Here is a 26,735-nt window from a genome sequence, read left to right on the forward strand (position 1 = left end):
TGAAGAGCACTGACAATACAGAGGATCTGAGTTGATGACACAACTGCCAGGTTCAGACTAATATTTGCACTTTGTTACCAGACACAAGACTAACATTCACTGGCACCTTTGTGTCCTTGCTCATTAAAGATCTGTACTAATAGTCCCTGTTACAAAAGACTTACTGATCCATATTTCTGTTGAAGATACGGCAATGCTAAAGGCCAACTATCGTGGCACACGGCCAACTCTCCCTTTCAGTATGTACTGTTGCAGCTTTAAAGCATGTCCACACATTCTTTGAAGGCCTTCTATCTGATACAGCTTTATAGCAAGCGTCTCACTTAGAACCAAGACACTGTAGCAGAAGTAATGCTGCACGCAGCTTCCAAGGCAGCTTCTTCCAGGTCTTTTGCAATGGCCCCTCAACACCCAGCTGCCATGTTGCAAGAAGCCCAAGCCATGTGGACAGGCCTTGTGTAGGTGGGTCTGGTCGAGTGATGGCTTCAAGTCATCTCAGCCGGGTCATCAGCCATGTGAGTCAAGACGACTCCAGATGATTAGAGCCACCAGCTGTTGGAGCCACCCCTCGTCCTTAGTTTTCCCAGCCGAGGCCTCAAAACACTGCAGGATAGAGAAAAGCCACCCCTATTGTACCCTGTCCAAATTCCTGAGCCACAGAAGCATGAACATAATAAAACGCTTATTGTTTGAAGACACTAAGTTTGGGTGGTTACTTAAGTAGCACTAGTAATTGGAACACACTGATCCTGTTGGTAGCTGTTTTGAGTACAGCAGTAGTTGGTGACAATGAGCTAGCAGATAAACTGGGTGGTTATGCACAGAGCGACTGGGCAAAGTTTAAAGTATATTCAGTTAGCATATTCTTGGCCCCAGTCTAATGTCGGGCCCCTTCCCTACACCCCCTTCCCCCTATCCCTCAGACTTACAGTGAGCACAATCTTTAGAGAACTGCAGATTAAAGTACTAGCCACCATGTTAGGAGCCATTTTGAAAAAAAGAATTCTGACTATTACAATTTCCAAAAGCCCCAATTACATATATGTTTCTCTTTTATAATAAGGACACTAAAGAATTTTAATGTTTTATAATTGCTGGTTTTTTTCTGAGTAGATGTATATGTTATTGAAACTCTTGTTCAAAGAATATCTTCTATCCTAGTATAGTTTCTCTGATTTCAAATCTGAACTTTATGATGTCATGTAAAAAAGTTCAACAGAAACTCTTTAAAATACCAGGATACCACTCCAAAAACTTAGAGGAAACAAAACTATTTAGATTTTATTTTTAAAGTCTAATTTTAATCCAGACCAAACAAACAAGCAGAAAAGTGAGAAAGCTGATTGTATAGGCAGACACAGATGTACCAAATGTAAAACAGTGGGTTATTAACAGAACTATTTACATGCATATTTACAAGCAATCCTTTTGTACATTAAGTTTTACTTTTAGTTAGTTGGAAAAAGATTTTTGACATTGGTAAAAATATTAGGTAGGGCTGAGGTGGTACCACATTATAGTAATAAAAGTATTAGAAAAGTGATTCTCAAGGTATAGCAATTATAAAGCAGATGAAAACTTGAGTGACAAAGATCTAGTAAAATTCTCTAGTAAAAAAGTCAATGCAACTCATGCTATAAAACAAAAATGAGAAAGTCATATAAATAAAGCAGAATAATGTTCCAGGCTTTAGGGTAGTGAGGTTAGGTGAAAAAAACCAATTCTAGAATTGCAGTAAATCCTCAGTGAAGAATCTTGGTTGTTTAGTTGGGAGTTCTTAGTCTTTTTTTTTTAAGCCATTTTAAAAGCCCTTGGTCTCAAATAGCATCTGGATATGTGAATCAGTTGTTAATGATATATTCTAAGACTTCAGTGCTAAAGATATTCATGATTCTGATTCATATTTGAAACTCAATTCATTGAGACACTAAATGTAAAACTAAGTGAAAGCTATAATACTCATATCTAAAAAAGGATGCTACATTTTGCAGTAATATGTATTTCCAGGCTAAGAATTTTTCCCTCAAGGAAAGTAGAATTTAAAGGATAAGCTTCTAACCAGCTAGCAAAATTTACTTTCGACATTTTTCGTTTTTTTCAAAATCGATTTTATTGCAGCCAAAACAGTGGAATTAACTGTACATAATAAACTATTATATATATATACACATTTTAAGTTATAGGGAATAAAGTTTATTTTGGCAGAGAGTGTTAAACAAAATTAAAGTTGCATACATTAGTAACATAACTCAACATCCTTAATTTGGTATAAGTGTGACACATTTTCTTGCTTTCCTGTGTTCTGCTAAATCACCATAACCTAAACTGCTTTATAAAATTGATATGCTGAAATTTAATTTTACTGTTTTCGCTTACGCTCTGATTCCAAACAAAACTTTTCATAAGCTTCTTCTATCTCTGGGTCCATCTCATCATCAATATCATCCAAGTATCTGTGAAAGAAGCATATATGACAAGTTTAATGTTTTTTAATTCAGAAAATGTCTAAGATACTACGCCATGAAAGTAAATATGTGTCTCCTCACCCCCCCCCCATGACCCTTTCTACCAACATGTGACAAAACTATCTTGCCAATCCTACCAATTGCTGATGGGTCCTTCTCCTTCTTCCTCTCCCATTTCTAGTACAAGGCCATATGTTGAAATGCCACAAGTTCATTAGGGCAAAGAGAATATAATGCTTACCAAACAAAACTTTAGAGGATAACCTGAAATTCAATGCCAAGGGCAACTTTAATTTCCAGTAGTATACTCTCGGCAGGGCTGAACCTTCCTAATTGTGCTTGGAAGCACATCCCTGTATTTTTTTCTATTAAACTAGTACATAAAAGTATGTTAACATTAGAAAATCTTACACTGACTTATAATTAAAATGTTACTACTTAGAGACAGAATAAAGGTGGTTCATTTTTTTTTTTAAACCTACAACACATGAGATGGGATAAGAAAAACTGAAGCCACAGACTTAATTTATTTCCACCCTCCACTTATGAAGAGGAGAATCCAAGTAGCATGTCCAAATTCACATGAATTGTTAACAGAACTGGAACTAAACCTCGTAAGTTCTTGGTCCTTCCATATACAAAATGCAGTACGGTCTAACGATAAATGAGTAATACAGTAAAAGTTTATTTTATTACAAAGAATGGCAGATGAAGATTGAGAGATGAGAACAGGACTATAATTTATATATGTCTATCAGTCCAAACATTTTTATATAATTATCTATGTTTTAATTTTAATCGTTTAACAGCTAAGCTTTGAGCCTTTTACTATGTGCCAGGGAGCTGTCTCAGTATTTATGTATCTCATTTAGTTCTCAAAAAAACTCAAGGAGGGGTCTACTATTCCTATTTAATAGATGGAGAAACAGGCACAGAACTTACCTAAGATCTTACAGCATTAGTTACTTATTTAAAGTCTTGGGTATAATAATAGTATTTATTTTATAAAAACTAATTGTTTGAATATGCTACATTAATAGTTTTTCCACCTTAACTATATTTAATTTTCAGAACCATAGTGTTTTCTCTAATATGATTTTCTGAAAATTTTTGGTAAATAACTACTACATATATACCACTATAACACCATTAAATCAAAATGCACATTCTTTCATCACCTTTTCTAGTCTAAACTCCATCTACAAACTGTGGCCACAGAAATTTCACAAAGAAAGCGGCTAAAGATGAGAATTCCCTGGCAGTCCAGTGGTTAGGACTCCACACTTCCACTGCAGGGGGGCCGGGTTCAATCCCTGGTTGGGGAACTAAGATCATGCTGGCAAGCCACGCGGCATGGCCAAACAAAGCAAAACAACCCCCCCCACCAATAAAAAAAACCCAAGAAACAACCCAAAAAACCCCAAAAAAGAAAGCAGCTAAACAGAACTTACGGATCACCAGCCCCTGATAAATCTGTTCCATTTTCTTCATAATCTGGAAAAAAGTCTTCTCTTTCAAGTAACTCTTGATATTTCTCTTGGTAATCTACAAAAAATGAAAAATTTTAATGCTGAAAAATATTCATATGAAATGGCCAGTTATCCCTAAAAATGTTTTTAATATTATGGCTTTTCATTTAAGCAGATACATTTAAATAACAGCAAGGTTCCAACTACATATTTAAGAATATCTTTTACAAAACTTATATTCTAATTGGCTTGCTTTATCTCTCCCCGCCCACAAAATACGCTCATAAATTATACAGTTGGCCCTTTAGGGTCACTGACCCTCCACACAATCGAAAATCCACATATAACTTAGCCCGCCCTCCTTACACACGTTTCCTTTGTATTCGCGATTCAACCAACCCTGTGTAAGTACTGTAGCACATATTTAGAGAAAAAATCCACATATAAACAGACCTGTGCAGTTCAAACCTGTGTTGTTCAGGGGTCAAATGTATATTTAATATTCCTCTAAATATAAGATGGAAATCAAAGCCACTATGAACATAACAGAGTACATTTCACACCCAGTGTGCATGCTGTTTACATTCTCTGCTGCTTCTTTCCATCAGACAAGATATTGTCCTAACTTGTTGGGGAAGAACATGCTTCTTCCATACTACTGTTTTTCCTTCCACAAGGAGGGATTTCAATCAAACCTCCTAGTTTCTGGCTCCCCCATTACTCCTTCCCAAGGAGGTAAAGTGAGCTACCTGGCTGGCAGGTAAGAGCCATCATTGCTTGAAGTTTCTCAATCAGAGGAGGCTAACCTAGCAAATGTTCTGAGCATAGGAGATTTTCTTTTCTTCCCTCTCCTTAGAGACAGCTGGAACGTAGATACCTGATAAATGTTTCAGCTATACTAACTTTCCCTTGGTTGGGCTCTTCTAAGGCAATATCAGGTGATATTATAGTTCTCCATCTGCCAACTGTCTTAAGCAGAGTTACCGAGTATCTTTTAAGATTAGCATGTGTGTATGAAGTCCTTACCTCTGAATAATAAAATGGGTCAGTGTATATTAAAACTAGTTATCTTACAATTAGTTTCTTATGAACAACAGCTACCTCAAATTTTGAGAGGATGATGTAATTACATTTAACTTGATAGAGACCATGTTTTTCCAAGATTGTCAGTCTCTATAAAACTCTAATTCTAGCTTAAAGGGTTAGTGATATTTTGATACCCAATCTTGGCAATTTGGAGACAATTTTAACTATAAAACCTTCCTGCAACAAATACTTAAGGCAACAGATAAAACATTCTTTTAAATGTACGAATGAGTTCACACACACACACACACACACACACAATCAAGTCACCAGATGACAGAAACGAGAAGGGAACTGAAAGCCATACATAACTACTGCAGCTGGGAGGCTGATAGACCAGGTGGTATTATGAACAAAGGGTTTCGATTTTAAAACCCACAGAAGGTCAGAAAGCAAGGCCTTGAGTCCATGTGAAACAGAGAGATGGAATTCATGCCCCAAGTCCATCCCACCAACACAAAGGCTGAACATTCAAAGAACTGGTATTGCAAGCAAAAGGTGAACCAAGGAAAAACAAAAAACACCTCGGTGGCAAAGGGAGATGGCAAAGAAGCTTGCTTGTCTCTGCCTGGGTTTGGAGTGAGGACAGAAGTACTCTGAAGAAACTGGTTCCCCAGAGAATTTTTAACAATGGGCCTGCACTTCAAATTTCTATTATCCACATAAAGAATCCCTACGACAAGAAAATAGAAACTTGTTCCAAGCCAGCATTACCGCTGTGGCTCCTGGCACAAGCAAATATAAACCCCCCTTTGGAGAGATGTTCCTACAATCCAAGCCACAAGTTTTCATAAACAAAAACAAACAGGCGGTTAAAACGCTGGAGCTGTCATGAAGGGCCATAGTATATGCAACTTAACTTCAAATGATTTAGAAAAAAGAAGTGAGTGTGGAGAGAACAAATAATAAATGGAGTAAACTGTTGAAGGTACATCTGAGTAAAAGGTAGATGGATGTTCTTTGCACAGTTTTTACTTTTATAACTTTACTGTAAGTTTGAAATCACTTCCACAAAAAAAGTTTAAGAAAGACAGTTAAATATGAGACTGCAAAACAAGAACACAACATAAAGCATTTTGTATATGACAATTAGAAATAACAGGGTTAGAATTAAAAGAAAACAAAAATATGAAGCAAAAATAAGCATGTTTAGAATGATGAGAAAAAAAGGACTCAAAACTTTAAGATCAAGATACTTTGAACAAAATGCAGAAACAAAATTCAGTTTGAAAACCAAATTGAATTTCTATAAATAAAACAGCCACTAGAAATAAGTAGGAAAAACAGATTGGACAAAGATGAAGATCGAAGAACCAAAATGAATCAAGGTAGCCTCAAAGAATAAGGGACGAAGGGAAATTCGTCTCACCAGACATAGCAAGATTTACAGTAGGTAAGAATAATTAAGAATGCAGTATTGGTGTCAAGACAAACAAGAAGAAAGATCCACATTCATGGACACAGGAATAAGACACAAATCTACAGGGAGTTACATGGTACACAGAGGAACGTTTTGTCCAAGAGAGGAAGGATGACCTGTTGCTGAGATGAGTAACTATAGAATATTTAAGTCCTACCATTTACCACATATAAAAACTAGCCAGATGGATTAATCACCTAAATATAAAAAGCAACAAGGTTTAGAAGACAATGGAATTTGATCATAGTAAGGAAACTAAGTCACAGAGAGCACAAACAAGACTTTAACACTCAAAGCTTCTAAGTGACAACACATGAAATGGAAAGACAGCACATACTAGGAGAAACTAAGGATCACTTTCCAGGCCATGGAAGTAATTACAAATCAGTGAGAAAGACAAATGATCCAACAGAAATACAGGCAAAGGACACAAACAGGTGATTCTCAAACAAAGAAATCAAGAGGTCAATAGAAACATGAAAAGAAATTCACTACCACTAGTAGGGAAATAAAAGTTTACAATTTCATACAAACAGACTGACAAAAAAATAGGTCTGGTATCAATAAGTGTTGCCAACAATGGGAAATAGGAACTTTCACATGTTGCTGGTGGGAATATTAAGTGGTATAATCATGATGGAAAGCAGTTTAGCAACATTTAGTGAAGTTGAAGATGCATATAGCCTATAATGTAACAATTCTACTTCGTTACCCTAAAGAAGTTCCTGCATGTGCACAAAGATTCTTAAAGATGTTTGCGCAGCACTGTGGGTAGTAACGAGTGTGAACCAACCAACCATCCACAAGTGGGAGGGGATCCGTAAACTGTGGTTTACTCTGAGTAGGTTATTATTTGGCATTTAAAATGAATGAACTAAACCTATATATATATCAATCAACATGAACACCAAAAATACTGAATAAAAAATAAGTTGCAAAAAGATCTGCACAATAAGGCACCATTGAGGTCAATACTGCTGTGTATGGCAACACCTATCATTCACAGTCATACGTGAAGTAAAAAGACAGCACAAGGACACCAATGTCAGGACGGTAATTACCTCTGTGGGGGGAAGTTATGGAAGGACTGGACTTGAAGGTGAGGTATCAATTATAGAAACAGAGAATGGTTATTACTATCTATAAAGGGTTTTATTTCTTTGAAAAGACCCAAAGTATATATTGATAAGTGAAATGGGTTCAATCTTGACAGTGAATCAATATGCCCTTGTGTGTGGTTTTAATATTTTTGAATATTTCATAATTTAAAATTGAGAAGTTAAGCGGTTCTTCTTTCTACCCCTTTGTGCTAGAGGCACAGGACAGTCAGTGCCTGCTATCCAGAGGAAACAAATGGGAAAATTCTGATAAGCTGGTTGTAAGTTTGTTCAAAGTGGGGAAATGTTCTCTTGCTCACAGTGCAGTTCTGTTGATCACAATTAAAGCACTCATTCTATAAAACGGCTCTTTTCTGGGAAGGGAAGTGTGCAGAGATTTAGATTTTAATTAACTGACCCACCAAATATTAATAAGATTCACAATTTTTAGTATCTGCAAGTATTAACCTGTACCAATGAAAGCTGCTGACTATATAGTGAACTATATAGTATAACTACCCCTTCCGCTTTAACTACCTGAAAGTTTAGAGTATAAAAACAAAATATTAGAGGAAATATAAAATAAAAATGCTTGCATTTAATTGAGGGATTCTTCCAATCCTTCACTGTTAGGGTGACAAGACACTATATACTGAATCAAATGTTCGATGTGAAATGGTTCCAAGTGGTAACTGTAAGAATATTCTAGTGAGACAAACCTTTACCCTATATTTTAGAACGATGTGAACTCTTCAAAATGCTACAACTTTGTGCCAGTGAGGGTATGGTTTTCTGTAATTTACTATCTTACCAAAAAATGGTCGGAAAATGACTGAGACAACATACCTGGATCAGCGGCAGTGAAAGGAACACCATCAGATGTATAAAATGTTGGCTCATTCTAGGAGGAATCAGAGCGATTAAAACATGTTATCATTTCAGAATTGCTTTTTTAAAGCACATTAATTGAGCATGGCTGATTTCATTCATCTGTACCTGATAATACAAAAACAAGCAAAAAACTAAATTCCTAGCAGCCATTTTCATTTCACTGGGAAAGTCTATGGTCTTCAGATTACTATTCTATTATCTCAAGTTCTTGTGGGTCTAACCCCACCGTCTGCCGCCTGTCACACCCTTGGTGACTTGGTGCGTCGTCGTGCACTGTGATTTAGTGTCAGCTGATTTTTAGTTGTGGTTCCCACCCCCTGCAACCATTTTTTTCTTTAAGTATTTCCAAGACTGGATTGTAAGAGCATTCCTCCATAGTTTCTTTCTGTTTGATCCTGTCGAGAGCTTCAGGGCATCACTGGCCTGGTAATCATTTTCGTTTTCTTAATTTACTTTACTACAAAATGCCAAGTAAAAGTTTGAAATGCAGGCCTTTGATCATGAATTCTCTGGAAAAACTGCTTTGAGGAATCCCTACACTCACCCAAGTCCAAGTCAAACCTTATTCATTTCCCTTGCTATTGAATGGCTCTTTGTCTAGTCTACCCTTTCACTGAGGATTCCTTCCATGGCTGCCATGTGACTCTAAGCCAGTGAAAAGAGTTATTAGGTATTAAATTCTGAGATAAGTTTATGTAACTTATCTACAAATTGCCAAAATTGAATTCAAGCAATAACCAAATTTAAAATGCAAACACTGGCATACCATAAAATAATTAGGATCATTTTCAGGTGTTGCTTCCCTGTATGTTGAAGTTGCATGGACTCTACCCCAGTTACTTGACCGGAGTTCTACAAGCTTCAAGAGCATCTGTTTTACATCTCTGCAGACAAAAGTTGAAAATGAGTTAAAACGAGCAAGTGTCATTGTGCTCTAATATATCACAGATGCCTAAAACGTTGTTTCAAAAATTTAACATGCTTTGATATTCTAGACATTTCCTTTAATAACACAAATTTATCTTTTAAAAAAAATGCACATCACTCCTTTACTATACTGATCTGGAAAAAAGGATCTAGTACAGTTATGCTCAAATGCGTACTGGGCCCAAGTGGCAGGCCAAGCAACTGGAACATGATTCAGAAATCTGGCACAGTGAAAGACACACTTGGACGTGATCAAGAGGCATTTCACTACCATAAAATAATAAGGCAGCGGAGGGATTCTAACACGTGAGAGGATGAACTCCTACACCTTGGAAATCAAGGAGCTTATCCCATGTTGGTGTAAGGAATGGCTCATTTTCTGATGACCACACGTGGGAATATTTCAACAGTCATCAGAAACCCCAGAAGGTTTTTTTTTTAATTATATAATTTTAAAATCTACAAACAATAAGTGCTGGAGAGGGTGTGGAGAAAAAGAAACCCTCCTGCACTGTTGGTGGGAATGTAAATTGATACAGCCACTATGGAGAACAGTATGGAGGTTCCTTAAAAAACTAAAAATAGAATTACCATATGACCCAGCAATCCCACTACTAGGCATATACCCTGAGAAAACCATAATTCAAAAAGAGACATGTACCACAATGTTCATTGCAGCACCATTTACAATAGCCAGGACATGGAAGCAGCCTAAGTGTCCACAGACGAATGGATAAAGAAGATGTGGCACATATATACAATGGAATATTACTCAGACGTAAAAAGAAACGAAACTGAGTTATTTGTAGTGGGGCGATGGACCTAGAGTCTGTCATACAGAGTGAAGTAAGTCAGAAAGAGAAAGACAAATACCATATGCTAACACATGTATGTGGAATCTAAAAAAAAAAAGTTCTGATGAACGTAGGGGCAGGACAGAAATAAAGACACGGATGTAGAGAATGGACTTGAGGACCCGGGGAGGGGGAAGGGTAAGCTGGGACAAAGTGAGAGAGTAGCATTGATATATATACACTACCAAATGTAAAACAGATAGCTAGTGGGAAGCAGCTGCATAGCACAGGGAGATCAGCTCGGTGCTTTGTGACCACCTAGAGGGGTGGGATAGGGAGGGTGGGAGGGAGACACAAGAGGGAGGGGTTATGGGGGTATATGTACACGTATAGCTGACTCACTTTGTAACACAGCAGAAACTAACACAACATTGTAAAGCAATTATACTCCAATAAAGATGTTAAAAAAATTAAAAATTAAAGAAAAATTATATACTTTTTTGTAAAAGTAAATACAACACATAAACATCCAGGATTGATCCCAATCTTCTGCAGGCAGGGAGGAAATATTTGTTTCAATCGCCACGCATATTACATTCATTCTCCAATGGAATGACTACAGCCACCCAGTCACCTGACTACAGAATAATACAGGACCGGCCCCTGGGAACATAAATAGGCTCTCTTGTTTTCCCTCATTGGTCACGCCTAACATGGTTCCCCCAACCCTTACTCAAGCAGATCCTTAGTAATAGACAAAGCATTAGCAACCCCCCGCCCCCGAATTACTTCCTGTCCACCCTCTTGGACAAGTCTTCCCTTGCTTGGACTGACAACCCTGCCCCAGAGGTGCATTCTGACTAGACTGCATGAAGGGAGTGGGTCCAAGAGAAAAAAATGGCTAATATGAAATTGGGAGCCACTGGTCCCCATCTGGATCTACAACTTACAGATGCGGTCAGTTTGATATGTGTAGGGGAGAAGTGCAGAGGAATGGGATGGGCAGGGAGGGTGTCCTTGGGAGTAGTTTGTCTGCTGCTCGCCCTCCCTTCTTGGCCTTGCCCTGGGCAGCCACAGCGTCCATGGCTTTACACACAGTCTCCTCATCCCCCAGGAACTGCACAGGCGTGATGGGCTTCATGTTCTTGTCCAATTCACGGTCAGCAGGCTCAGCTCCATGATAAGCTCTTCGGAGACCCTCTCTGCTTGACAATGCCCCTGGAGGCGGGTGCCGTGGGCTACAGCCAATACCCGTTTCCCCTTCTTGATCTGGGAAACTATTTCTTCCTTCCAAAAGGGCAGAGCTCTGGTAATAGTATCCTTCAGACTCTCACGGGAGGGTAGCTAACCTGCAGTGAGGTCTCCATGCCTTCGATTCTCACTGATGCTGCTGTGGAAGGGATGACTGGGCTCCACTGGAGGTAGTGGGACTTCAGAGGAGCGCCTTCAGATCTTCACTGGGCCTCGCTGCGCTTGGCAGTGGTTTCTGCTTTACTGAGGCCAGAGCCCTCACTGCTGCCCACTGAGGAGCCTGTCCTCGCCTCTGAGAGCCACATTTGGTCAACGGCACCCAGCACTGTCCAGAGGGTCTGACGTGCTCTCTTACGCACTGAGGTGAAGTCTACATGCTCGCAGCCCACTGCCTGGCTCCTGCTGTCTTTTTTTTTTTAAGACAGGCTTGAAATTTATTCCATGTAACTGTGGCTATATATGGTTCTTAAAGGCAGTGCGATCCTGCTAACACTTTTATACCTCCAACTGGACTTACAGTAGTACTTTACCCAAATATTTATTGAGCTTAAAAGTATTAATCATTTTATTTTTAATGGACTCATATTCCCCCAGGAATATCTTAACTTCTTCCATTCATAAGCATAATTGAAGAAAAGTGGTTAGGTGAGCAGAAGCCATAGGTAAAAAAAATTTCTGTAGATCTATGAAGAGTATTCTGATGAAACACAACAGATTAAAAACAACCCCAAAGAAAAAGCAAGGAATTGAGATCTACTGGCTGTCTATATTACTTCTTTTCCTACCTGCTGCAATTTGCGTCTAGGACAACATTTTCAATTCTCTGAATAACTTCTTCCATATCAGTCTTTCCTTTTTCCTTCCAGGCATCTTCTAAAACTGACCCTGTCAACTAAAAAAGCAAGTATCAGTAAAATAAAGAATTCAATAAAGTACAGAAATTCTAAAAAGATATTAGTAGTAGTTCAAGCATTCTTTAAATAAGATGAATTTAGCAAGTTAAATATTCCTAATTATTTTCTACCATCTAATATTCAGGAATCGCTATACTTTTTCTTGACAGGGAAAAGGAATGAACTATAGCAGAAGTTTAATCATAGGCTTTATATGCCAATGACTGTATGGCATGTTTGCTATATGACCAAGGCTATAAAATTTTAATCAACATATCACTTTTTGAAATATGCAACATCCAACAAGTGTAGAAACTCAGAATTTAAAAAACACAATCAGGAAAAAATGAGTTAAGGATATAAGCAGGTAATTCACAGAAACTAAAAAAATGGCTTACAAACAAAAAAAGGCTTTAATTCACTAGTGATTTTAGTCACAGAAATGCAAATTAAAATGAGCTTTTTGTTTTTACTCATCACGATGACAAAATAAAACCTAGGATTGATTCTCTCCATCACTGATAAGGATATGGGAAAAGAGGTATACTCATTCACTGTTGGTGGGAACACACTCTGGTTCAGCATTTGGAAGGGAAATTTGGCATTACTTATCAAATTAAGGTATACATGCTCACTGAGCCACCAAATCTATGGGTAAGAATTTAAGTTACATAAACAACTGCATATATAAAGATACAATGGAAGATTACTGACAGTGCGACAGTGGCTAAACTGAAAATAACTGCTCAAGGATGGAATGCATAAGCAGTGTGCATGCATACAATGGAACACTGGGAAGCTACTGAGGAAAGAGCCGAAATCCAAGACCTCCATTTGGTGGCGAAAAAGCCAGCCACATCAGAGTAAGATCTCACGAGAGCACACATGCAGATAGAGGAAGGGAAAGAAAGGGACTTACGTATGGAGCGGAGTGAAGGACTTCCATTTTTCACTTTTAAATTTCTTATATTAAACAATAAGTATATATTGCCTTCCCAATATTAAATTTGAGAGTAAAGTAAAATGTCAATATTTAACTTACATAACTAACTCTTGGATCTATTTGTGCATTATATGTACTTTCCTTCCTCTAAATTATACACTAAAGGGATGAAACAGTTACATTTTAAGAAAAAAATAAGTAAAACCTACCTTCAGTAATTTTACTGCACAAATTAAGTTGTCGTCCATAGGATTAGAAAAGAGGGCATTCAGCAACTCCCGAAGACCGACCTGAAGAATGTCTGCCCTTGTAACCTGCCCATTTGTTCCTTTGATCTTTTGGGGAGAAGAAAATGAAAAGCAACTATGCCAAAATATAACACAGATATACAAATGGTCTAACAAAGTGCTGGCAAAATAAGTGTTTTAAGTTAAACAATACAAAACATATGGTCAGGGTCTTCCCTGGTGGTGCAGTGGTTAAGAATCTGCCTGCCAATGCAAGGGACACAGGTTCGAGCCCTGGCTGGGGAAGGTCCCACATGCCGCGGAGCAACTAAGCTCGTGCTCCACAACTACTGAGCCTGCGCTCTAGAGCCCGCGAGCCACAACTACTGAGCCCACGTACCACAGCTACCGAAGCCCACACGCCTAGAGCCTGTGCTCTGCAACAAGAGAAGCCATGACAATGAGAAGCCCACGCACTGCAACGAAGAGTAGTCCCCGCTCGCCACAACTAGAGAAAGCCCGCGCACAGCAACAAAGACCCAACACAGCCAAAAATAAATAAATAAATTTATATATATATAAAAAAATATATGGTCAGGATAATTTAAGCCTCTTTAATATTATCGCTTCATAAAGCAGTCTCTAGCCTATTAACACCTTTTTGGGAACACAGAGCTTTTTTCTGCTTTTTATACTATTTAAAAATACTCTAACTTGCATCAGAATATAACATGTATCTCAGCTCTCTGGCTTGAAGAACTGTAGGTTCAGGAGCCATGCCTTATCTTTATAACTCCCACCACACATATCATGACTTCTACATAGGAAGTTCAACTGCGTTCTTAAAGTGACAATTCATTTAAGGTACATTTTATATTGGTGTTCTTATTTGGCTTATACAAAAATAAACTGAGAAAGATTACGGCATGAGATTTTTTTAAAAATTAAGGTTATCTGTGGTAAAAAGGGATAGTAAATTAGGCACGAGATTGCACAAAGACCTTTTAGATGCACTGACTGAGATGTACATTTGACGGTGGATTCGTGTGTCTTTTCAGTGGTATTTACAATACTAAGTCCTCAAATCAGAGTTTAAGAAGGTATACCGATATCTGGGACTAACTAGTTAAAAAAAAAAAAATCAAGCAAATCCATTACAAAGTAATATTCAGCACTTAATGTTGCCTCCCAACAAGCATATACTCAAGTATGCCACCAATTTAGCTGTAGACTTTGTACAAATACATTCTATATAGAAGATTAATATATAAAATAGGACCAAAAAGAACTACTGTAGGTGAATTAGGTGGAAAAAAAAAACCCAAAAAACACAGAAACTCTAGTCTCTCCCCTCTTCAAAGTTTTATGCTCTGCAAGGCAAGTTGCTTTTGGGTCACCATCTGAAAGTCAACATACTAAATGTGCTAATATTTATGATACAAGGATTCAAAAAGGTGTGACTGTCTGTATTCCAAAAGCTTGAAATCACATGTAAACCATGGCTTTCCAAAAGTACATAGCTTAGTAACTATCTCCCAACACTGCCCATGAACAGGAAGACAAAATGGTACATATGTTCCATTTGAGGACAGATACTACCATGAGTAGGTACTGAGACTATTTTCTTTATCTCCCATTTCACTCTTAATGTTATAAAAGAGTAAACACAAATTCCTTATTGAGATCAATTTATATTCTCAGGCTTTGTCAGTACTAAAAAGAAAAATTTCTCCTCACCTCCAGGTTAAGATAAAGTTCTCCCAGAAAGAGTACAAATGCATGGAATCGTTTTCGAGTCACTTCGTCCCCTTTTGCAGCTTGATCTTTAACTTCATATTCAGTCCGACATCTAATAAAGACATACCTTTTGTAATCTCACATTGCTTTGTTTTTTAAATAGTCAAACAAGATGACCATTTGTCAGTTTGGTTGTTCACAAACAATACAGAGGCAAGTACAATGCACCAACACTCTGATTTTCTGTAATAAAAAGTGTTCCTGTCTATTGTAGCGATCAGAATATGTACTATCTTTTCATACAAAGATTCCTAGTTTTAAGAAACTGATAAGAATAGTTGAAAATAAACCTATTACTAGAACAAACTGTAACAAGTTACAGCTACATAGATTTCATGAAGTTCGTTGTATATTGGCACTAAAAAACAAAACAAAAACCCTCACTGCCTCACCTTATTTATTGTCTCATAGGCTTTTTAAGAAAGCACTGTTTTTATGCGAAGTATCCCTAAAATATTCTGCTCTTGCTGAAATACGAACTTTGAACAGAGCTTTAAAAAAGATATATAAATACAGGTGACGTCCAACTAAGCTGAAAATGAATTCTTATTAAGCCCATTATTCTTAGAATTTCTATTATACGAATCAGAGAAGTGAAGTAAGAGGAGGAAGTCCCCAATTGAAACCACACAGAAACATAGAAGGCAATTAATCTGGTCTTTGTTTCTAATAGAGACTAAAGGAGTCAATTTATTTTCCCTTGTTTGATTTCTCCCTGACTTGGTGCATTCACCTTAGAGCTTACATAGCTCTTATTATCTAAAATAATCACAATAAGCCTGTCATTGTCCATACCAATGAATTATGGTGTCAGCTGTTACTAAAACGGATTTTTAAAATTTACTTTTAATGTTCACCATTTTGGTGTTAAGATTTTTTTATTTTTATTGATAAGGCGTAAGAACATTCTAGAAAAGTCATGCGTTTTATAGAAATGATTTTGATAGTTCTCCTTTTAAAGACCAAGGGAGCAGCTTATGAAGGCTTAATGGCTTTCATACCTGAGGTACCAATTTAAAAAAATTTTCAAAAAGAACCTAAAAAGTCATTTCTTGTCCAAGAATTTACCTTGGTTCAGTTTATGTATCAATCATAAACCCAGCTTAGCTTATTGTGCCAATGCTTACAAGCTATATTAAATGAGCAACATCTGCTGTTTGAGTCAGACATGGAAAGATATTGGTCATCTTCTCATACATATTAATTCCTCATCAGAAAAAAAGTTGGCATATCTATAAATAGAACACTGGTTAATAATGGAAAGGATCAGTTAATTAATGCCAATTCAGTTATCCAAGCACCTTGTTGGCTGCTTTCCTTTCTGTCTTTCCTTTTATGACTTTTCAGGTAAGAGCTTCGATGAAATGACCTTTTTGTTTTATCAACGCCATTACTATTAGATTATATATTAATATATGTTAATGTACGTACAAATGCAAATCCCTACCCTTGTACATGGTTGATTATCTAGGTGAGAGGAAAGACTCTAAAACTTTAAGCTAAAGACTTTCAATTATAAAAGTAATACATGGCTATTTCAAAAAGGTTAAAACAGAAAAATATAAAGAATAAAGACACTGCAGCCCAGAAATAACTGCTGTGAAGGTAACTTCTATCTGTTTCAAAGTATTCTACATTTTTAAGTTAACAGAATTATGATCTTTTCACTTGTTATATGATTAGTGTTTTTCCATGTTGATAGCTTTGACAGTATCCTAGTACTAGAGAAGCACACACAGGGGATACAGAGTCAAAAGAGCCAGAAGAGTGATTCTCAACCATGACTACATAGTAGAATCACTTGGGGAGATTTATAAACCATGCCCACACTCTCCTTCAGTCTAATTATATCAGAATTTCCAAGACTGGGGGCTTAGCTCCATTTTAAGTCTCTAGGTAACTCCAAGGCAGAGCCAGGGGTGAGTAGCACAAGGGAAGATAAGCAAGCCTTTCTACCATCCTACCTCCTCAAAGTGCCAACTTTCACATCTTTCCAAAAGCTATAATTTGTACTTTAATGATTAGGTAAGGTTGGATATTTCTGTAACTTTGTCATTTATATTTTTCCAAACTGCACCTATCCAGAGTCATTCCAAATACTTCTATTAAAAATAGAAATATTTCTGGCCTTTTTCTTACTCATTCCTAAGAGGCCCCTCTTTTCATATTAAATAAATGAGCTCACTGCCATGTTGTTACAAATGTCCCTATTTTTACTTCACTTCTTATAAATTTATGACCCCTCCAATATTATAATCTATATGAAATTAAATTTAACCTCTTGTTTTAGGGCCTGTAGGTATCATGTCTTGCTTAAAATGGCTTTACCAACCGAATATTTTTGTTTGTCATTTTTTCCCCTAGTATTTACTGTTTCAGTTTTATATCTGAAATATATTTTGGTGTAAAGAATGAGACAGGAACCCATCTTTGTTTTTTTTCTTCCCAAATGACTAGCCAGTTATGTCAGCAGCACAATTTGTCTTTTACTTATGTATCTGAAGTGTCACCTTCGTTAAAAGCTTAATTTTCAAGTGTCTCTGGAGTGTACTTTTGGAGTCTTTATTCTGTTCCAGTGCAGTTTAACCACACGATGGAATACTTTGCAACCATTAAAAGTATCTTTAAAGAACTAACAGGCAATCTCTAATAAACTCAAAGACAACCTTGTTATTGAATAAAACAACTCAGATTATAAGAAAATTCATTTCCCTACATTAGCTCATTAATTCAATGTCATCCCAAAACATAAATAAGTAACAACATTTGTGTAATTTCACATGCTGATTCTAAAGTTCAGAGAAAATAAGCATGCAAGAATAGCAAAGAAGACTACACACACACACACACACACACACACACACACAGACACACAAACGAATGGGGAACTAACTAGACTAGTGTGAAAAAATGAGAGTTTTTTAATAGCCTGGTAATAAAACAGGAAGAGAACAAGTAATGAATGGAATAGAATGAAAGTCCAGAATCAATGCAAATATAAGGATGTAGTGTGATAAAGGCAGCAGTTCTAATAAGGAATGGATCATTCAAAAAAGTGGTTAAACATGTGGCAATAAATGAAATTAGATCCTTACTCAAGCCAAAAGTACTAAAAAATATGTAAAGTGACCATTTTTAAGATCTTGGAAAAGGAAAAGACCTTTCTAGGCACAAAACCAAAGGCAGAGACCATCATAAGAAAAAGGCATATACATGACTATAAACTTAATACTATACAAGTAAGAATGGTCTGCCCTTGGACTTCCCTGGTGGCGCAGCAGTTAAGAATCCACCTGCCAGGTTTCCCTGGTGGCGCAGTGGTCAAGAATCCACCTGCCAATGCAGGGTACACGGGTTTGAGCCCTGGTCCAGGAAGATCCCACATGTCACGGAGCAACTAAGCCTGTGCACCACAACTACTGAGCCTGTGCTCTAGAGCCCGCGAGCCACAACTACTGAGCCCACGAGCTGCAACTACTGAAGCCTGCGTGCCTAGAGCCCGTGCTCCACAACAAGAGAAGCCACTGCAATGAGAAGCCCGCTCACCACAACGAAGAGTAGCCCCTGCTCACTGCAACTAGAGAAAGCTCCTGCACAGCAACGAAGACCCAACGCAGCCAAAAATAAATAAATAAATAAATTTTAAAAAGAAAGAAAAAAAAAGAATGGCTGCCCTATTCTCCCCTGCAACTTTCTATAAAGAACAGTCTTTAGCAAAGAAGAATGGTCAAATTCTAGTACATTTAGAAGTAGTTTTCCTTTAATTTCATATATACACACTAACCTTTGAAGTAGCAATTGGCGGAAGTTGCCACTCTGTGGGCTAATTGTCAGATGATGGGACAGGTAATTACAGAGGCGAGCTCCCATGTAAGAGAAATTTGGGATAGATGTGGCCTTTCAAAAAGAAAAAAGTTTTATATGACACAGACACATCAAGTTATTAATGCAAACACTTAACAGCAATATTCTAAAGAGGAAAAACATTCCTGCCCCCAAAACTGTACAGAAAAATGTACAAGTCATTTGTAATTGTTAGGCATAAGGATATTAACTCTCCCTCCCAACCTTACACCAAGAACCAGAATAAGTACAAAGAAAAACATTAAGGTAAGCTCTCCCCACCATTTACCCGAGGTTAGCAGAAAGCAAAGAGATAAATCTCTCTTTACACCAACTAATTTTTGCACAAAATATGTACATGTACCCAGTTGCATAGTGCCAATTATGAAGTATATTTGCCAAACTAATGATCTGTGGCATTTCTCAGGAATAGGATGGCACCAACTTTGGCATCTAGCAGTCCAGAACAAGAATCCCAGGCCTGTTTTGTGACCCTGGATATCTCTAAACCTCCCTGAGCTTCAGTTTCTTGATTCCTAAAGAGGTAATTAATGGTACCTGATGCAAAAGATTAACACTTCAACAACACTCCAAACACTTGGGGTAATAAAAGAGGAAATCAAAAGAAATAAGCTATTTTTAATAAGAAGACAGTGGAAAAACACTGAGTATCAAAGACTGTGTGACATAGCCAAAGAAGTACTCAGGAAGTTTAACTTTCACTGCAGTTTTTAAAGAACAGTAGAATACACACATTAAGAGGTTAAGGGACTTGGCCAATCTCACAAAGGTAGTAGTTTACCAGAGTCTAGATCTAACAAATGGCCTGATGCCCCTCCAATCCTATGTCGGGTCTAGTTACTCATGTGCAACCTTAGACAAGTCATTTAACCTCTGTTCAGCTATGTATAAAATGGGGATAAGAGTAATACCTTGCAACCACTGAGGATTAAATGAGTTAACTACAGGTCAAGTGTTTAGCATTGCCTGGCATGGAGTAAGTACTTTATAGTTAGAACTTTTTATTTCTAATTATTTCCTTGCTCACACAGGACCCTGTACATTTCTCAGCAAGGAAGAAAGACTGATTCCTCCTGACATTCATGTATGTACCCCAAAAGACTTGAAATTCAAAATTTATACTTTTCCCATTATTGGCATTGCCTGTTTTCCTTTACTTTTAAAATTTAAAGTAAATTTAAAGACAACAAGGCTGGTCATTAAAGTTTCCTGCCTCCCTGCTATACCTCAATTTTACTTCCATAGACAACCACTTTCAATTCTTTCAGCTGAAAAGGTTTTAACCTCCGTATCTCCATGCTCCATGATTTGAGTTTAGCCATTTCTTACTAGCTCCCCACGAAGGAAGATAAGCATTTACTTTTCACCCTGTTTAACCTTACTTCATTCCACTATGGTATAACTGTAGATACACCATGATTTTTTTAAATAGTTTTGTGTTTCCCTTTACAGTTGTACCATGTATTATGCTGATTTCTCCTCTCTTGCACAACCTTGTTTTCCCTAGACTTAATTTTTTCTACTTTTTAAATATATTTCTCACTGACTTCTCATTAGTTTTTTCTTCTTAATATCTTCAAACATAAGGGAGTGTCCTCATCTTACCAGGGAAGTCTCTCCTGGAGCATTCTGCCCGATTCCAGTGAAGCCTTGTACCTCTAGGCCTACTATGTGCATGGCTACTATCTTGGGATCTCCCTTCACCATCATCTGGATGATTCACTTAGCTTCTCCTGTAAAATTCCCTGTTTCCTAGTTCCCATGTCTTCATCCTTAAATCCTCCTTTTGGTGGAGTACCTCCTTCAATAACTTCAAGAAGGATTATGATAAAACTTCAAACTGGTTACTCAGTGCAAAAAGATCTAGACAGTCTAATTTTTTTTAGATGTTCAAGCAATCTTTTTAGCCTCATTCCATCCTTATCCTAGAAACTTTTTGGAGATTCTGCATCATAAATCAGGGCGATTCTCGACTTTCCCCACTGGCTTGGAATTCAACTTTTAAAAAAATCCGCCAGGTCAGTTACCACTCACCCATCTGCGTTCTAGTCTCCAAAATGGGTACTTCTATCTCCTTTCGCTATATAAGTCCTTATGGGCTTTTGGTGTTCTAAAATCCCCACACTGTCATTTTACAGTAGTATTTGGTGAGGAATCAAAATTGAGTATGTAGGTTTAATCTGCTTTTTTTTTTTTTTTTTTTACTGTTGGTAAATCTATATCACTGACCATAGAATGGTAGAACTTAAAATATATGAAGCGTTGGCTTTGAGACAATCACAGAAATTGTAGTTTGTTAGGTTAGAGCCTTTCTAACCAACCCTGATATAATACGAGCATAATAAGAACTATAATAATATAATTCTGATATAAGAACTATAATCAAGCAGCCTATTGAAGAGCTGAAACTAAATTGAGCCAGAAAAGCAAAAAGAAAACAGTAAAATTCTTCCATTTTCTTATCTAATATTCCTTTTTAATCCATTTAGATGGCAAAAGTAGGAATCAGTACAAATAGAGCAGATCTATCTTCCTAAAACCTCAAGCATTTTTAGAAATCTAAGAGTTGGTCAGGTAATACTGAGGTCCAGTAACAATCCAGAACAAACTGGAAAAGTAGTCAAATGAAACACGAGGTAGGATTAAGAAAACACACAAAAAAACAACCTGCTATCATAAGTCACCCTCACATATATTCCCAGTTTGAGCTGCTCTTTCAGCAATGACTGAAACAGAAATATAACCTTTGGTGGCGTTTATCTCCTACTCTGTTTTTGGCCAGCCTCCTCACTGACCTTAAATTTGTCTTCAAAATTGAGTGTTGTCTATTTTTTCCCCCTTAAAATAGCATTAATGTGTCAGTGACCAATATGCTAGAATTAAAACTAAACTTTGTGTGAACAACCTAGACTGACATTAGATTTTTTAAAGGAATTGAGATGTAAATCCTTGAAATTTTTAAAGACAAGCAGAAATGTTAAGACTTAAATCAAGGTGTTTTGTGGTCCTTTTTTTTTTTTTTTTTAAATAAAGAATCATTTGTGAGGCAAAAAAGTTCTCCCATGACTTTTTTTCTCCCCTACTCCAATAATGGCAGATCCTCATAAAACAGGGGTTTGGAAAAAAGGCATGATACTCATGTAGTGGCCTCAGAAGTGTCCAAAGCTCCTTCCAACTGCCTGTACAGAGCCTTGGCTACACAGGAAAATTTGCAGTCTGGCTCTAGTCCTGGATCCCTAATTACAGAAATTCTGTACAACAGAGACTTAAAAGCTCTCATGAACCATAAAGAGTCAAGGAGTGTGGAGGCTGGTGAACACGTACCTGGCCTCCCTCAAGGAGCAGCCACCACCTTTGGGCATCAAGGAAGCTATCCAGTGATTGCCCCATGCTATTAGCCAACCTACCTGTTGATAGATGAGTTCCACAAGTTCTTGCAAAGCATCATCTGTTGTAACCCAGCCATTCAGTGTCTCTGCAAACTGTTCAATTTCAGTTTCAAAACTGCCAGGCTGCTCTGTAAGATGATTCAAAAAATCCTGAACATATTCTGACAAAGTGGGATAATCCTCACAACCATCCTCATAGGATTCCTATAGATCAAAAGGTTAAACATAAATTAATCCATGCAACTGGCTAAAAAAACATGAAGCAGCTTTGAGTTGGGATGTCTCTAGCTCAAATTATATTTTTAAGAATCCTTAACCTGATAAAATGTGTTATTTTCTTCAAAAAGTTAAGTCCACTTCTTCCTTGCCCAATAGCCAAAATGTTATAATAGAAGGGCTTCATCTCGCTGGGTAGAGAATTGTCTTCTCACCTCTGGTAGATTTACAAGATGGCTGAGAAATAAAGTTTAAACCAACATTTCATTATAATACCAAGATCAAAATTAAGATTTATAGATACAATAAGATCCAGGATTTGTTTCAAAATGGGAGGGGGAGAGGGACCAGAGATATAGAAACAAGAATGGCCACCTGTAGCTAACTACTGAGGCCATGGGCATTCATTATACCATTCTCTATCCTTGTAGATATTTGACAATTTCTATATTGAAAAAAGAAGTTTGTCATCTGTCAATCCCCAAGGACATGGAAATAAATATATAGTTAAGTGACTATAAAATATCATAGTGTACAGTGGTAGGAGACTTGCTATGTCCAAGTTTCCAGCCAATCTTGATAGTAGCAACAGTTTCCAATTAATATCTATCACTACCACCCCAATGTTCATAGCAACATTATTTACAATAGCCAAGGTACGGAAGCAACCTAAATGCCCATCGACAGATGAATGGATAAAGAAGATGTGGTACTTATATACAACGGAATATTACTCAGTCATAAAAAAGAATGAAATAATGCTATTTGCAGCAACATGGATGGACCCAGAGATTATCATACTAAGTGAAGTCAGTCAGACAGAGAAAAACAAAGATCATATGATATCACTTACATGTGGAATCTAAAAAAATGACACAAATGAACATATTTACAAAACAGAAATGGAGTCACAGATGTAGAAAACAAACTTATGGCTACCAGGGAGGAAAGGAGGGAGAAGGGATAAACTGGGAGAATGGGACTGACATATACACACTACTATATATAAAACAGATAACTAATAAGGACCTACTGTATAGCAAAAGGAACTCTACTCAATACTCTGTAATGACCTACATGGGAAAAGAATCTAAAAAAGAGTGAATATATGTATAACTGATTCACTTTGCTGAAACTAACACAACATTATAAATTAACTATACTCCAATAAAATTTTTTTTAAATATACCACTATCACCTTTAAGTAGTTCCCAACCTTTTAATTAAAAGAACACAAAACCATATTTTAGTATTATTTAATTCTTAGAGAGACTTACAGCCAATAAAAATTTCTGGGAAGACAGACAAGGGATAATAGTAGTTACATCTGGAGTGAGGAAAGATTTATGTTATAAATACAGACCCTTTATTATGAAATTGTGAAAGCAGTTAAGCATTATAAATGCATGTATATTAAATAATTACTTAATGTTAACCACAAACGTGTGAATTTTACAATTAAAAACTAGTTTAAGTTTCTGATATACAGTTTAGAGTTTTACAGATTTGTAGTATCCTATTAATGACAATGAAAAGCAGGAAGTCTACAGGTCCCAGTTGATGGTACTAATTTCTTAACTGTTCCTATCAAACATCATTCATTGTGGCAAAATGCAGTTTAGAACACTGATTTCAGTCTTTTTTTTTTCCCAAATAAGCATAACTCTTTAAGAGAATTTGAAGTGTGAAAGTAAAAGAGGAAAGTAGAGCTGTTCTGAAAAAAGCTGAAAAGGGGATTCAGGGCCTGTTGTTTCAAGCAAAAAGGGAGACACAGTATTCTGAACAGATGAGCACTCCAATGTGTTTGAATTAAAGCTTGTATTAGTTCTCTAGTACCAGATTTTTTAAAGTATACATTTCTTCAGTCTTCAATGTGAAGTCAAATGGCTTCCAAGCAGAGGAATATTTAAGTTTTATTTTTCTTAGAAAGAGTTCTGTGACAAGAGGTTAGGAGGGACATCAACTAGAAATCTCACTTCCGGGGGGAGGCGGTACATATGGGGGGATAGGGGTATATGGGAACTCTCCGTACTCTCCAATCAGCTGTGCTGTGAATCTAAAGCTGCTCTAAAAAACAGTCTATTAATTAAAAAAAAAAAAAAAGAAAACTCACTTCCCAGTAGGTACTTTGAATACACTGTCAAGAGATGAGAACCTAATCCAAAGCAGTGGGATAAAAGGAAATGATCACTTAGGTGGAATAGTCGAGACTATTTTAGTTAACTTGATTGGAAGCGGGCAAGAGTGTGAAAGAGGAAAGTGAGTCAATACACCACAAGCTTTTAGCCTGAGCAGCTAGTTAGAATATAAAAGTATAAGAAGAGGTTTGCAAAAGATAAATTCTTTTTCGTTCTTGAGTTTGAATGTGAGATCCTCAGAAAAGGTCAAGACAAATGGAAACACAAGCCTGGAGTTAAGAGGAAGAATTAGATTCCAGAGTTATCAACAGGCAGGTTGGTGATGGTCAGATTCTAGGGGATTCTAGTATCACTAAGGGAAGTAATAAAACAGAAGACAGAACCTCAGAGCCTGCAGTCTGAGGGAAGGAGGAATGGTCTCAAAGTTGGGAGGATGAAGTACTGCCACAGAAGCCAAAGGAAAAGGTAAATGAGGAGAGGTGCTCATAATAGCAAATGCTACAGAATAATGTCATTGGTTAAAATCTGAGAGAATGATGGTTGCAGAGTCTTAGGAATCAGAACTATGCACACAGAGAAAAAACCTGAGTAAATTAGTATCTTAAATATTCAGTTTTTATAAAAAGGAAGAAATCCTGAAAGACTGAAAAGGTACCCTTGGCACCTAGAACAGGACCCACACTGGGAATTAAACCTTATAGATCATACTGTGGTCAACAAAGTCTATTTAGATGAGGTTTAAGAGGACGATAGATTTTAAAACCCAAACAACATCAGCATCTGTCACAAAAATAATATCAGTACAATTAAGAGGATCAGTCTGCAGAGGTTTGAACGGTCAGTGAGAAGTAAAGTAGGACCAACAGTGAATAATTTTTCATTTTGGAGAATATCACTATTGAAAGGCAGAAGAAAAACTGGGCAGTAAGTTGAAGGAGGATATTCTTAGCAAAAGCTGGGATTTTTTTGTGCATGTGGGGGGGGGCGGGTTGTCTCTTAATGAATGCTTTATCAACTCCTATGGGGAATTTTTGGTTCTCGTAAGTGAACCATGATTAAATATTCAAGATGTAATGGCTTACCTGAGAAGAAGCAATGGCCAGTAATAGATGGATACAGCAACTCATTGGTAAGAAGGCATGGTAAGCAGTAAAATTCTAGCAGTGGGATTAGAGGAAGGATCGAAGATAAAAGGCTTGGAGTTTTAGAAGGGTTATGAAAGCACAGCAAAAGACTATCAGAAAAAATTTAAAAAGCATGCATTCTTGAGAGCAGATCCAGCTCAATGATACCAGGCAATAGCTTCTCATGTGTGTAACAAAAGCAGACTCAAGGAATTTCTGGAAACCCAGCTAGGAGACCACTAGAATAGAGGCTCTACAAAGACAAGAATTTTTGTCCATTTTATCCACTGCTGTATCCCCAGCCCTTGACTCGTGGTAAGCATTCGACTTTTATTTTATTTTATTTTTGGCTGCGTTGGGTCTTCATTGCCGCACGCAGGCTTTCTCTAGTTGCGGCGAGTGGGGATTACTCTTCATTGCAGTGCATGGGCTTCTCATTGTGGAGGCTTCTCTTTGTTTCCCAGCACGGGCTCTAGGCGCGCGGGCTTCAGTAGTTGTGGCTCACGGGCTCTGGAGCGCAGGCTCAGTAGTTGTGGCACATGGGCTTAGTTGCTCCACGGCATATGGGATCTTCCTGGACCAGGGCTCAAACCCGCATCCCCTGCATTGGCAGGCAGATTCTTAACCACTGTGCCACCAGGGAAGCCCTCAACTATTTCTTAATGAGTGAGTGACTTTGGATTACGGTTACTACAAGGAAAAGTTTCTCTCATAACCAGATTTTATCCTAAGACTTGGGAAAAA

At 37.3% G+C, this 26,735-nt stretch overlaps 1 protein-coding gene across 3 annotated transcripts in view; it reads right to left on the reverse strand.

Moving 5' to 3' along the window:
• Nucleotides 1-1,346: 1,346 nt before the first annotated feature.
• Nucleotides 1,347-26,735, reverse strand: part of PAIP1 (poly(A) binding protein interacting protein 1) — a 29,370-nt gene continuing 3,981 nt past the window's right edge. For all 3 annotated transcript variants that reach the window (XM_079918327.1, XM_079918326.1, XM_079918325.1), the window contains exons 3-11: nucleotides 22,532-22,717; nucleotides 19,045-19,157; nucleotides 15,201-15,312; nucleotides 13,446-13,571; nucleotides 12,186-12,292; nucleotides 9,195-9,312; nucleotides 8,384-8,438; nucleotides 3,917-4,010; nucleotides 1,347-2,453 (exon numbers count right to left, since the gene is read on the reverse strand). In XM_079918327.1, coding sequence (XP_079774453.1) covers nucleotides 2,360-2,453; nucleotides 3,917-4,010; nucleotides 8,384-8,438; nucleotides 9,195-9,312; nucleotides 12,186-12,292; nucleotides 13,446-13,571; nucleotides 15,201-15,312; nucleotides 19,045-19,157; nucleotides 22,532-22,717 — 1,005 coding nt within the window. In that variant the 3' untranslated portion in view covers nucleotides 1,347-2,359. The remainder of the gene's footprint in view (nucleotides 2,454-3,916; nucleotides 4,011-8,383; nucleotides 8,439-9,194; nucleotides 9,313-12,185; nucleotides 12,293-13,445; nucleotides 13,572-15,200; nucleotides 15,313-19,044; nucleotides 19,158-22,531; nucleotides 22,718-26,735) is intronic.

This window comes from Stenella coeruleoalba (assembly GCF_951394435.1).
Source record: "Stenella coeruleoalba genome assembly, chromosome: 3".
In the NCBI taxonomy this organism is placed as follows: domain Eukaryota; kingdom Metazoa; phylum Chordata; class Mammalia; order Artiodactyla; family Delphinidae; genus Stenella; species Stenella coeruleoalba.